This window comes from Gossypium arboreum, chromosome 1, assembly GCF_025698485.1.
Source record: "Gossypium arboreum isolate Shixiya-1 chromosome 1, ASM2569848v2, whole genome shotgun sequence".
Lineage (NCBI taxonomy): Eukaryota > Viridiplantae > Streptophyta > Magnoliopsida > Malvales > Malvaceae > Gossypium > Gossypium arboreum.
The window spans coordinates 103,280,774-103,295,869 of record NC_069070.1 but is presented as its reverse complement, the minus strand read 5'-3'; the positions used below and the strand labels follow the sequence as shown (position 1 = coordinate 103,295,869).

At 31.7% G+C, this 15,096-nt stretch overlaps 1 protein-coding gene across 1 annotated transcript; it reads left to right on the top strand.

Moving 5' to 3' along the window:
• The first annotated feature begins 5,662 nt into the window (after positions 1 to 5,662).
• On the top strand, positions 5,663 to 11,202 carry LOC108483680 (THO complex subunit 4D-like). Its single transcript, XM_017787210.2, has 7 exons — positions 5,663 to 5,792; positions 5,866 to 6,027; positions 6,712 to 6,855; positions 6,947 to 7,015; positions 7,928 to 8,115; positions 9,823 to 9,873; positions 10,827 to 11,202. Exons 2-7 carry the CDS (start codon positions 5,875 to 5,877, stop codon positions 10,975 to 10,977), a joined length of 756 nt encoding a protein of 251 aa, XP_017642699.1. The 5' UTR covers positions 5,663 to 5,792; positions 5,866 to 5,874; the 3' UTR covers positions 10,978 to 11,202.
• The last annotated feature ends 3,894 nt before the right edge of the window (positions 11,203 to 15,096 follow it).

Here is a 15,096-nt window from a genome sequence, read left to right as displayed (position 1 = left end):
TTTCATATTTATCCCATTGAATTTATCGAATTTCGATGGATTTTCGAGGTACACTTTTAGTGTACAATTCCGGTCCGTCAATTCATATTCATGTGTGCACATTTCCATTTCAGAGAGCACACTCCCATGAACCTCAACCTTGCAATGGGATTACCACCGAGCTAAATCCTCGCAATATAAACTCATAGAGTATTGTCGGGATTACCACCCAATCTAAATCCCTACAACGACAATTACTCTAATGAGCTTGGATCCAATTACCACCAAGGCTAAATTGAGACCCTAATTCGGATTACCGTCTGTGCTAAATCCATTTTACACATATTCTTCGGAGGGCTATATCAGATAGGATCACCCGTCCTGCTAGATCCTTTTTACCGTCAATTCCTTTTCGGACATCCATCGAATTTTCCTTTCATTCAACCGGGATTTCTTCCCATTTTATCAAATATATCAATGTTTCATAAATTTTCATACAATGAACATTCAAATCATATTCACATCAATAACATACAATCTCAAGCATTTAAGAATATAATTCAAGTTACACGAACTTACCTTGATACTTGTTTGTAAACAGTAAAAATCTATTAATCCCGAACTTTTTCCTTTCCTCGATCTAGCTTCGTATTTGAATCTTCTGGATTTGGTGCAAAATTATGAAATACCAGCTTAGAGAACCCTCCTATGGCGTTTTTAGTCTGGAATTGAAGAGAAATGAAGAGAAATCTAGATATTTCCTATTTAGTCCTAGTTTTATTTAGTTAATTTTGCAATATTCCAATTTTACCCTTAATTTATCAATTTTTCTCACGATTTCATACCCTTGCCGTCCAGCCCAAATAACTTTTAGGTCTAATTGCCTTTTATATCCTTTCTCATTAGACTAATAAGCTATTTAATCACTCTAGCAACTTTTATACCTATTACAATTCATTCCTTTTCATTTAATTGATTACCCAAACATTAAAATTTCCTAACGAAATTTTAATACCACATTAATAACATTTCATAAATATTTATAAAATTATTTTTAACTTCGGTTTCTGAGATAGAGGTCCCGATGCCTTATTTTACCCAATTTCTTCAATAATTTCTTTTTCTAACTAATCACTAAATTGATAAAATTTTCCTATCAATATTTTCATACGATTTTCCTATCATATAAATTTTCAAGCCAAAATATTAAATAAATTTCTCTTTAAATCGGATTTGTGGTTACGAAACCATCGTTCCGATAACATTGAATTTACGCCATTACACCCTATACTTGAGCCGTTGCTGCAAATTGGTTCTATCAGTTCAATGTTCGTATTATATATATATGGTTATATCTTATTCTTTATTATTGAATTTACTCTTTTAGCTTCAGTATTATAAGGTTGAATGTTGATTACCAGGAATATATAATAGAACTGAGTTGTTATGGCGGTGTATTATATCGGGCCTTAGGCCTAGCAGGCTTTATGCCGATGTATTGTATCGGGCCTTGAGCCTAACAGGCCTCATGTTGGTGACTTATTGGGCTTTAAGCCTAGCAGGCTTCATGCCATTGTAACGATTCGTATTGGATATTCTTGACTTGAGATTTTACTAAATGACGACTTGGAATATGAATTAAACTAGTGTACTGTACAATATTCACTTGCTGTGAGCTGTGATTGACATGAACTTAGTTATTTAATCATATAATTTGATCTGTTATGTTTAAATTTAGTAATATTATCGTTTAATTTAACGAGCTTACTAAGCTTCAAGTAAGCTTACGCCTATTTTGTGTTTGTTTTGTAAATTGCATTTTGTAGTTGGGAGATCGGATCAACTTGAAGAATCACAATATCCCATGGACTTTTTTATGGTAGGTTTTGTAAACCTCTTGGCTTATATGGCATGTAATAGGGTAAATAAATATATGAAATGTTTCTAGATATGTGTTGGATTGGTATGACTTGGTCTGGGTTCTTATGAAATTGAAAAAAATGAGATAGCATGATTTTGGCCATTCTTGGGTACAAATGACCTGAGACATAGGCTGTCATACGACCATGTGTCGCACATAGGTAACCCCCACAGATGTGTGCCTTGAACTTGTTAGGTACAGTTTTTACATAGGCTGGTACATGGCCTGCGACATGGCCATATGACCCAACATCGAATTGAAAATGGTCTAGCAGACAACCTACGACAAGGTTGTGTAAGGGCATTTCGAATGCTATACGGCATGAGACATGGCCGTGTGAAATTATTTCGAAAGGTACACAGTACGTTACACGGTTGGCCACATGACCATATTCGGAACCACATGGTCTGGGCTATGTCACACGGCCATGTGACCCCTATTTTGAAAATTTTCAATTTTTTCTTGAACTTTCTAATTTGTGTCAAATTGGTCCCTAATTGTTCCTAAACTAATTTTAAGGCCCATAAATGTACGTATTACTCTGATTCAAATTATTATGAAATTTTGTTAATTAAATAGGCAACTTAATGCTATCTATTATTGATTGTTCTAGATTGTACGATAATACGTTGTAACCTTAATCCGACAATAGGTATGGGTTATGGGTGTTACATAAACATATCAATTTAATCCACATTCAAATCATGCTCAATATTGCAACATAACAATAAGTTTCATATTCAATCCTTCTAATTATTACATTTCCGTTTAATTAACATTTTCATTCGGAAAACTATAGTAACTTTTCATCAAATACATAAGGCTACCTTGCTTCCACAAGTCGTAGATTTGATTTATTTAAGTAAACTTTATTCCATGCTACTTAAATAAATCAGTTTAGCCACTCAATGCTACTTAAATAAGTAGACTACAGGAACACATGATAGATCTCGACCATCAATAAAGTATAATGTGATACTGCTCACTCAAGCTGTCAAGAATCCACAACACATGTTGGATCTCAACCATCGCTAAATAATTATCTGATGCTGCTCACTCAAGCAGTCTAGAATCTGCAACACATGCTAGATCTCAACCATCGCTAAATAATGATCCAATGTTGCTCACTCAAGCTATTAAGAATCCCCAACTTAAGTTGGATCTTAGTAATCACAGATCATTATATAATAATACGATGTTGCTCACACAAGCTGTCGAGAATCTGTAATTTATGTTGAATCTTAGCCATCGAATAAATCTTTAATCATGATTCTTATTTTTTTTTCTTTTTAAAACCCTAATGACTTTCCATTCATATCCAACCCATTTATTAAATTCATACAAGTTTTTTTTTATTAATACTGCATCATTTTAAACCCTGTAGCCGTATACACACATTTCTCATTTCGAATAACAATTCTCTATACATTTTAAACTTGCAATATAATCATATACATGCTATCCAACTACATACCATTCCTACATCCATTCAATGTCATGAATCTTTTCATATTTATCAAGTATTTCATATTTTACGATTTAATCTATTTGATGCCTAAAGTCATTAAATCTACAATTATATATGTATAATTAATATTTACAAACACACAATTCAGTGTAATAAGAAAATACAGTAAGTTCCATACGAATTTATTTGGAAAACAACAACCACAAAGTGTCAATGACTAATCTGCAATTTCTTCTATTTCTCGATTAACTTCTGTTTGGCTTAGTTCCAAATCTATAATAATTCATTATAATTTATCAATTCCAACAGCCTTATAACATCTTAATATATGCATATAACAACTTAACTTCATTTGACACAATTTCCCTAAATTTTTACATTCTATTCAGTTTAGTACTTAAAACTGAAATAGTTATATCTTTCAAATTCAAGCTTCAATTTACAATCTGATTTCAATTTCATCCCTGTACAACCCTCTAAATTCAATAATTATAAAAACTTCTTACTAATTTTGAAATATTTTAGTCTCTATACACAAAATTAACAATTTTTACTTTATAATTTAATCATTTTTCACATCTAAGCATAAATTCTAACAAGATAATCTAGTTTCATCAAACATTCATCAACGGTAGCACTTAGAAATTTTAACAGCTTCGAAAACTAACACCTGGTTAGCTAGATTAAGCTACAACGATCTCAAAAAACATAAAATTTACGAAAAACAGACTTTAATCAAGAAAACTATTTGTCCGAACCTTGAAGCTTCTCCAACAATGGTGAATCGGTTGGAAAATGAAAAATGATGAAGATGAGAACTTTTCTTTCTTTTGTTAATGTTTTGTTATTTATTTACCTTTTAAACCTTAAATAAATCATAAAATTTAGTAATTTAATGGGCATTAACCGTCCATACTAAACAACCAATGTCTAATTATTATATAAACCCTTTTCATTTATCGATTAAGCATTTTAGCTAATAAAAATCAATAGCGATTATGTTTTACAATTTTTATGATTTAGTCATTATATCTTAATTAACCAATCAATTACTAAAATTTTTGGACCAAATTTTAATTTACCTATATAACAACTCCATAAATATTTAATAATAATATTTACGGGCTCGATTTACAGAAATAAGGTCCCAATACCTCTTTTTCTAAAACCACTTGAGTTTGGGGTCAAACCACTTGTACTTAGCTAATTGTCTAATTAGCAAAACTTACCTGATCAAAATTTAATAAAACACTATATTCAAGTCGTAAATATTAAAAAATAATATTTACGGGCTCACTCATTGGAATTGTGACCCTAAAACCACTATTTTTGACACTACTAAAAAATGAGTTGTTACAACTCTCCCCCTTAAAAAGTTTTGTCCTCGAAATTTCTACCTAAAAATAGATTAGGGCACCGCACCAGTCTTTCTCAGAGTCCCATATTGCCTCTAATATCCTAAATTGAACTTTCTTTTTCTGCCAAAACACAGAGTATTCCAGAAACACATATTATCAATCCAAAATTCAATATCTTTCTTTTCATAGTAGCTTTCTCAATTTTTTTAAAGCCAATTCACCACCTCTTGATAATTTTGGTTTGATCGTTTGAGCTATCAAATAGTATCTTGATAATTTCACAACTGAGTTGATATCCAGTTAACTTGTGACACAACTCAGTTTATAATTTTATATACTTTGTAAATTATATAAAATATTAAAAATAAAAATACAATTATAATAATATTAATTATCCTTTAAATTGTAATTTTATAAAAAGCTAATATTGAGTTGACTCTTGACATTCGATAATTCATTTTACATAAGCATAATGACTTACTTGGTTTTCCAATTTTAAAAAAAAAATCATTTTAGCCATTCATTTGATTTTTTGCCTATTTTAGTTTTTAAACTTGTGCTATTTGTTAAATTACTCTAAAATAGATAGAAAAGTTAAGTTTATTAACTTTGTTGTTATGGTATTCATGTGGATTACCACATGTATGCTATTTCAACAATTAATTAATTTTTAAATAAAAATTTTAAAAATTAAAATTATAAAAATAAAATTAAAAAGTATTAAAAAATTTTAAATATATTTTTAAAAATTAATTCATTATTAATTTAGCATAGACGGCCACGTAAATGCCAAATTAGCAAAGTCAATTAATAGTACATTAATTTTAGTGTGATTTAATAAATAATACAAAATAAAAAATAAAAGAAAGCGAAAATGGAATGAAGGTTAAAATGTTTTTTTTTTTTTTTTTAAAGTTATGAAACCCTTATAAATCTGAATGAAAAACAGATAGATGGTGATTTTTAAAGTTTCTCAATAAATTAGTTTAATATTAATTACCTGTTCCTTTCCCTACCTCCTGAGTCTTGAGTCTGAGCCCAAGTCTTCTCATCTTCCTTAGCTCAGGTAATTTTCTCTTCCTCCTCTTCGATTGAGCAATAAATATCTATTTTACTTTGGTTTTCTGTTTTTGTTTTAGCTTTGTTTCATGCCTACCCCTCTGGATGATATGGTAAATCGAAATAATACCGAGAGAGGCAGACCCCGCCTTAGGCCGCCGCGCCCTGGAAGAATGACTCTCGCTACTCTTCGAGGCCCCCTCGCTGTTAATGCCCGCCCATCCCAACTTTCTATTACTAAGGCATGCTCAAACCTCTGCTTCGCGGACATGATTTAGGATCACATTTTTAATTTACTTTTTATGCCTAGCTTCTTACGTTGATTTATATATTAGGGTTTCTTATTTGGAAACCTCGTTGATATTTCCCAAGGTTTTGGTGCTGCGATTGCTGTCAATGCTAACATTTTTGTGCATTGTTGCTTCATTGAAGCTTTAAATTTCTGATAAGTTGAACCCTTTAGCGTTTCTGGGTTCTGCCATTTTGTCACCTATGTCGCATGCTTGTAACTTACTTAGCGTTTGATGCCTGGCCGCATAGATGGTATTTATGATCTGTTTGTGGATACCCTTATCATGGATTTTTCTTTCTGTGCAAGGTTTCAGTTTTTTTTTTCCTGTTCTGTTCTATTAACGGCCTTTTCTCCAGTAGCTTCTTTCTCATCCCTCGGAGCTGGTGTACTCGCCCGTAGTCATTGTATACAACTGATTTAAATGTATTGGAATTAATCCTCAACTCTTATCTCTGCTTAGTAGCTGAACCTACTGATACATTGCTAGATTGCTTTAGCATTTTACTGTACTGGATTCCACTGCTACTACCTTTGCTTTAATGTTCCGTGGGAATTTAGCTGATCATCATTCATGTTGGAGACTGTGATCTTGCTCCTAAGTAATAAGCTGACACATCATGTTTGCTTTTATTAGTCTTCCCACAAAACCAGGAGCTTGCCATGGCAGCATGATTTGTTTGAAGACAGCCTTAGAGCTGCAGGGATATCAGGAGTAGAGGTTGGCACCAAGTTATATGTTTCCAACTTGGATCATGGAGTCACAAATGAAGATATCAGGGTAAAGTGGTACTTTTATCACAAACTTAAGGCTAAAGTACTTTGTGTTAGTATTTTTGGAGAAATACCCTGAAACTTAATCTACATCTCAGGAACTTTTCTCTGAGATTGGAGAGCTGAAAAGGTACTCGGTTCATTACGATAAAAATGGTCGGTCAAGTGTAAGTTTTGTCTTTATACTAATTGCTTCTGATAATTCTATTGCAGTGATTGTTTTAATGCATTTAAGTCCGACATAACAGGATTTGGCTTGTTGCAGTATTGAAAGGACATAAAGTTTTCTTAAAGTAGTCGTAGAAATCTTTGAAAAACTTTAGGATATTTAAACTGTATGAATTGTGCACTTTAATGAATAAAGAATTGATTTAGTTTGATGCTTATAGTAACTACTTGTTGTAAAAACTTTGGCAATTCTATCGCATGAATTGTGCAGATTATTTAGTGAAAACTGTGTTATTTTGTATTCGAAGAAAAGCTCATAGAAACTGCTTGTTGCTTAAATGATAACTCTTGGAATTTTTTTTTCTCTATTTCATAGATTTTCAAGCTATTTTCATGTTAACTGAGCTATGCCACTATCTTTCTGTCCTAGATGTAGAAATTGGTGAAAAATCATTGGGAATAATCACTCACAGGAGCCTGGCATGTTTTGCGAGAAGTTCATATTGATGAATAATTGAAGGCTGCTAGCTTTTAATTTTTTTTTTTATGCATGTAAGGGTTTTGTTGAAATATATGAAATTTCAGATCTGGATTACACAATTGAGAACTTTGAGTTGTTGATGCAATATTTTTGTTGGGATATCTCTCTTGTTTTCTCTCTTCTGGATCATATTTGGTTGAGGTGGCTATACCACGTCCTTCCTCTTGTGCTCCTTGTGCATGTTTGGATGTGTAAAGATGTGCCTAAATCTTGAGGTGGTTTGGTCCTTTGCATGTTTGATGAAATATTTAGACTGGTCCTGTGTCTTTGTATTCTAGTTTATGTTGTCCTAAATGTTTGCCGATTCATGTCTAATATTTTACATGGTTGTTCTTATTTCAGTATCAAAATGTTTGATTGTTGCTTTCAGGGTTCAGCTGAAGTTGTTTATCTTAGAAGAAGTGATGCATTTGCTGCTCTTAAGCGGTACAACAATGTATTGTTGGATGGAAAGCCCATGATAATTGAAATTGTTGGTGCCAATGCAGAAGTCCCTGTTTCAGCTCGTATAAATGTAACTGGAACAAAGGGAAGGAAGAAGAGGACTGTTGTTATGACGTATGTGATTCTATATTCGTTCTTTTTATTTTCTAGTTATGACTGTTATTTCTCATGCGATTCAATGTTTTTCCTTATTTTCTTTCTATATTCTATTTTACCAATAACTTTTTCAGTTCATGTTCTGAACTCATTTCCTGAATGCATATTCATTTCTAGTCAAACATTAGTCTGCTTTTTAAGCCATAATCATTGTTGAAATAAAGCCTGAACCCTCTTTTAGAATATATTAGAAGCTTTCATTTTCGTGCTTATCCTAATTGTTGGTTAAGTTTATGCATGGCAAAAAGGATCATTGAAATTGTCTTAGTTCCTGAATATTCAGATAATAAAAAGAAAGGAAAAAGTAAAAATAATAATAACATTGAGTGTGAATTCTGTCGAATTCCCCTTACTTGATCGAACAACCCAAAATTCAGTTATTTCAACTTCATTAAATGATCTTTCATTATGGCTACTTCTTTATGGTACCAGTTGCTTTATTGAATTTGCTTCATTTCTAATTGTTTGTTTTCTAGTTTTTAAACTCTTTTACATGGATTCATCATTTAGGGTACCATAGCAGTGTCAATGCAATATGCATTTAATACCATATTAGGCACATGGTTTTGGATTTTGACATAAGCCTAAACTAACACCAAATGAAGTAAATGCAGGGGACTTCAGTGGCTGATTATTGGATGTGAAAAACTAGACCCAAAAAACCCCTATCTACAAATTAAGCAATATATATACCCACCCAGCCACCTCAACACTGTGGGATGAAGCATACAAGGAATGATTGTAGGAATATGGAGAGAGAGAGAGAGAGAGAGAATAAACGGAAATGAATTTCTTTTGAAGAAGAAAGATTAAGAGATAAGAAGATTCTAGATACAAGGACCAACACACATGGGCTTCTTCTATTTAGTTAGGTCTTGGATTCCATCCCCTACACCCCCCTCAGAAAAAAAAAAAAAAAAAAAAGAGAGAAGAGATTAGAGACTGTATAACATTGTTATTCTATGTCATAAGGCCACTGAAGACAACAAAAAATCTTGTGAGCTAAGTGTTGGTTTTCGGTCAAGCTAGGTCTTTTACTTTCTTCTACTTGGTCCTTTAAACACTTCTATGGTTTTTCTTCAGTCTAAATCTGTGTGTCAACATTTTTTTTTATTTTCTAATTTTCTGCAGTAGTATTAAAGTCCCTAACAGTTTTTACATGGGTCCTTCTGTCTATACTATTTTAGACACTGCTGAATCTTGGAGTCTGTAATTTTCAAGACGAGATAATAACACCACTATATTGGAGATCCAAGATAATGTATTTTTTAAGCTTTTTTTTTTTATGTATGTTTAAGAAGGTTGTATTTTGTTGATCCGTAATTTATTTCTTTTTACATACTCAGTATCGACCCATGTTGTTTTATCATATTTATTTATTTGCAATCAACTGGAATGGTTGTTGAAACTTCTTGGGTAATTTACATATGGGAAAATGAGTACTTCTTTTCCCATCTTCTGATTCATGTCGAGTATTTCTGTATATTTTTACTTTTTAGGTTTTTGCTATACATATGTTTTTTGTTTATAGAGCTATTTCTGCTTTAAGTTTTAAAGTTACTGGTAGTTTCATCGATTTAGCTCCCGTCTCTTTGTCTATTCCATACTGATTAACTTTTTTTATCTACCATTTTACAACAACTAAACTGACAAGTACTTGTGCAGGTCTGGAGCAGGTCAATCAAGAAGCTCTGCTGGAATTAATCGTGGTCCTAAGTAAGTTTCAGTCAACTTTGACACCTTTATGATGTAGAATTTCTTTTTTCAGTATATTGTAATTGGCATTAAACTTAAATTAATCCAACGTGATAAATAAGTTGCCAATTCCTTCTTTCTTGTAAGATGTTTTGTACAAGCTTATATGTGAATTTTTTTGTGAGTGCGTTGCTTTTATTAAAACCATGAGTAAAAAGGAGGGGAGGGAAAGTATGAGTTTTTCCCTCCCATATTTGGAAGAATTCGATTAAGAGGAAATAAAGGGGCACATCCTGCTTGTTTTCCTCATCGCTATTTTGTTCTTACAAAATGAGAGGAAAATTTTCTTTCCTCTCCCTTTCCTTCCACATTCATTTCTACTACACTGCTAGGTAAATTAGCTTGTTATTTGAGCTTTTCTTTTGCAAGTTATTGGGACTTGCTCTTTTAGATGGCTCTCTTGGAATCTAGGGCTTAACCTAAATGATTCACCCAACTCTCTTAGGAGGTAAATATTTGTAAGGTCTATACTCGGCACTTGCAAATTCTCCTTCTGCAGTTCCTCAGACGCCTTGGCCTCTTTTGAACCAATAAATAAATAACATCCTTAGCCCTTATCTTAACAGTCCTTTCTTTTGCCTCGAGCCTGTCATTTCATATGATTAACAAAATGATTGATTGATTTAACAGCCTTCAAAATTTTCAATGGGTGCGGCAGTATTGTCATGGTTTTTAGGTTGGTTTACCTTAACCATATACCTGCCGCAAAGAAGCTTGCAGTGGTGAAGGTTGTAGATGGAACAATTAACTATGTATCTTGTATGTTGTGTGTCCTCTGTGAATTATAGGTGGTGGATGCATATGAACTGATTGAAAGCTTATTTACTTCATCTTTTCGCAGTTGATTTCTTATCGATGATAAATGGTTGTATTTTGGTATTAGCTTTTAATTTACTAGCTGGTTCTTGTTGCAGCCGTCGTGGGGGTATGACTATGAGGAGTGGTCGTGGAGGTGGCCGTGGTAGAGGCCGTGGCCGTGGAAAAAGGAAGCCTATGGAAAAGTCAGCAGATGATCTTGACAAGGAGCTTGAGAACTATCATGCTGAGGCCATGAACGTTTCCTGAAGCTTAAAACCATATGAATTTACTGAACATTATTATTTTTTTCTTAGCTATCTGTACAAAAATGGTGGTTTTAGTGCTGCATTGTACTTTTGCCTGTCGACGGTTTGCTTTTTGGTTTAATGATTAGATTTCTTAAGTTTAGTTGGATGGGTTTGTTTTGTTATTTAGGTAGATTTCAAGCTTAGTTATAAATTAAAATGGAATTTAGAGCTTGGCTTGGCGTAATGTGATTTGCAATTTCAGTACCTTATGCCTGTCCTCGTGTATGCTGCATTTTGGAAGTCGGTACCACAAAATATTTATCCATTAAGGTATTTATTGTTTCCGGTTGCAGGGTAAACTGCTGGTTACAAAATATTTTATTCTTATGAGTGGAGATCGAAGTCTTGGTGACGTAATTAAGGAATGAATGAGATGAGTAATTATTATATTTCATAATTAAAAAAACTAGTTCATTTTCAACTTTTAGGACTTAATTATTAGTTATTGTGGGCACAACGTAAGACTTAATTAAGTGATTTGATTTAATTTTTGCCTAATTAGAAAATCCGACATGCTGTGATAATAGATTGTCTACTGCTTCATCTCCTTGCCAAGATCCGCCTACAAGTTAAATCATCACTGATTTGATGGAACACGTGATTGAAATTCTTTATTAGTATTAAATTCTGCTAGAGAAATCCCCTTAAAATTTTGTTTTGTGCCAAAGAGGTCCTTTGCTCCGTCAATCCAAACTTAAAAGTGATTGAAATAGTTCAGATTTAGGCGATAAAAGTATTACGAAGGTCTTATATTAGGAATCAAATTATTATTTTACCTTATTATTTGAAAAATGAGCAAATTAGTCTATGTATATTAGATTAAAGAACAAATACGTTCTTTCAGTTAAAAATTTTATCCATCTTTATTATTAAAAATTAGTGTGGTTAACAGAACAACTAGACAGTTACATGTGCATGACATATGCACCTCATTCTAACATACAATGATCAATTTTTAATAGTAGAAATTGATTAATTTTTTAACAAAAGAATCAATTTGCTCTTTGATCTAATATAGAGATAAAGGGATTAATTTGTCCATTTTTTGAATAGAAGGAACAAAATACAATCTGACTTTTAGTATAATTACCTTCACGATACTTTTATCAACTAAGGTTGTTTTTCAAACACCAATACTTGCATTGACCTTAATACAAATTATTGGTTTAGATTCAAAATGAGTAATTTTTATAACTTACTATAAAAAGCAATGTTTAAATTCAAAAATTATTAAGTTATGTTAATTTTAAAACTTTAAGTTATTTTTATTACAAAATATTATTCTTTTAGTAATTACTAGTCTTTAATGTCATGCGCATTTAATGTGATTTTATTAGTTTAATTTTGAATTAATTTTAAAATATTATATTTTAAATTACTATAATTAGTTCTTATTCAAAGTTTTTAAATATAATTAAATTATTTTACTTATTTAACAATTCAAATATTATAATAAAAAATTTAAATTATAATGAAAACATTTTAACATATTCAATATACCATATAATTTTACTTCATGTAATTAACGCAGAGAATTAATTAACTTAATATATAAATTATTTTGATAATTCAAATACAGTGTCAATAAAAATTCTAATCATAATTAAAACATTTGTAAAACTATAAAACATTGATATATTGTAAATTAAACTCTTCACAATTCAAATTTATTTTATTTCTTAACACTCAATAAATTGACAATAATAATTTGTTGATAATATACAATCAATTTAGATATAATATAATAGTTTATATTATATTATATTATAAAAAATATTATTTATAAAATTTTATATAATAAATATAAAGTCACTTATTATATAAATAATTATAACAAAAGTGATATAATCTTTTTCTTCTTATTTTTTGGTTATGTAAACATAATAATTTAAATATAAAATAATTTAATATAAAATTTGACTTTTTTCTTTATTATTATGTAAATTTATTTAATAATTTTCTTTCAATAGAATAAAAATTCTTATATATATCTTATCAAATAAAATCTTTTAACAGTTATTTTAGTTAAATCTTATAAATAATAAAAAAATATTTGAAATTACAAATTCAATAATATAATGAATAACAAAGACTATATTGATTGGTTCAAAAGTTTCTCTAAACTCATGCTTTTATATAGACTAGCTTTCTTCCTTACATGTCCATCACTGATCTATCCAAAATGATCCTTTTTGACCCTAGAAGAAAGTTGAGATTGTTCAACATCCTCGTTTTGATCATCATCCAGGTTCACATCCACAACTACATGGGTTTTTGCAAAAATGAGTTTCTACAACATTCTTAGTGCTTAGAGCAATGATCATTGAGTCGATCACTTCTTGTTTTACTTATTCATCTTTAGTATTCTTCTCAACTGCACAACCATTAATCACATATTAAAGGACATTATTATCTTATGAGTTCATTTATTGCATAATTTGAAGGCCTTGTTATTACTTGAATATCCCGGGAAAATCCTTTCATCATTCTTTGAATCAAAATTGCCTTGATATTCTCATTCTTTTAGGGTGTAGCAAGTACTCCCAATCACATGGAAATATTTGACATTTGACTTCCTCCTTTTCCACAACTTGTAGGGTGTCATATGAGTCTTTAGTCTAATAAGAACCTTATTTATTACATAGATTGTAGTGTTCACAATTTCAACCCAAAATCTATGAGCAACTCTGTTGTTGTTAAGCACCATTTGTACCATCTCCTTATGGTGTGGTTCTTGTGTTCCACAACTCCATTCTACTGTGGAGTCTTAATAATGGAAAATTCATGCCTTACTCCTTCTTCATCACAAAATCTAGTGGATTCTTCATTATTGAACTCACAACCATGGTCACTTATTGTTCTCACAATTGTGCCTATGGTTTTCCCCTTTTTATTCATAAGTTTTTTGCACAATTTCTTAAATTCTTCAAATGCAACAAACCTTTCTCTGGGAAATTTCACCCATGTGGATCTTGAAAAATCATCTACACATACCAAAACATATTACTTTCCTCCAATGTTTTTAGTTTGCATAAGGACTATGAGATCCATATGAAGAAGCTTAAAAAAGGAACAGTGGTTTGAATAAGTGATAACTACTGATGTGACTCCTTATGTTGCTTCCCGTTCTAGAAGCCACTACAGACTTTAAGAAAGGCTTAGCCCAATTTAAGAATTCCTCTTACAACATCATAATGAATTAGACATTAAAGGCTTTTGTAGTAAGTGTAACCAAGTTTCTCATGTCACAACTCGAGTTCATAGATACTAGCCTTTTTTGCAAATGGTGGTTTGAACAACTCTATAACAGTTATCAATGTTCTTTGTGTTGGATCTGATGCCCCAAGTGTAGTATTTTTGTTTAAATATGATTGTAATTTTTTTTAACAGATTGGTTAATAAAATTATTCATGAATTACATTAATACTTTGTATATTGTCCTCACATGGCTTTTGCATGCAAAGCAAAATGAAAACAAATGTTGCTCATTGGTTGTATAATGTTTAACTAGTACTAAGCGATATTACATGGTCAAATCGTAATACAAAAAAAAACTTATATTAGTAGATGAACCTAAACATGTCCTTAGTCTTGTAACACCCCATACCTATAACCCACGCCGGAGCGGAATACGAGGCGTTACCTAACTCGATCTCATGCAGTCAAATGTTCACAAGTCACTAAGACCCGGTCCAATATAAAACCTTTTAAATTTCTACTTTAGACTTCTTGTTATGGGCCTACGAGCCCTTAATCGACCATTAAAAACTATTCGGGACCATTTCAGGTCCTTAAACCATTTATCGAAAATTTACCTTTGAAACGTGGCACACGCTCATGTGGAAGGGCAACACACCTGTATCCTCCATCTGTGTAGATTTAATTCTAAATACACACCTATAAGGGTTTTCACACGGCCTGGCACAGGCCCATGTGCCTGGCCCATGTCCTTCACACGGCCATGACACGCCAGTGTCCTAGCCTATGTGCAAAAACTTGGACATTCTGTTTCTAACGTCAGTATCCTCAAAATGTCACATGGCCAAGGCACACGCCCATGTGCTAGGCCGTGTCCCTC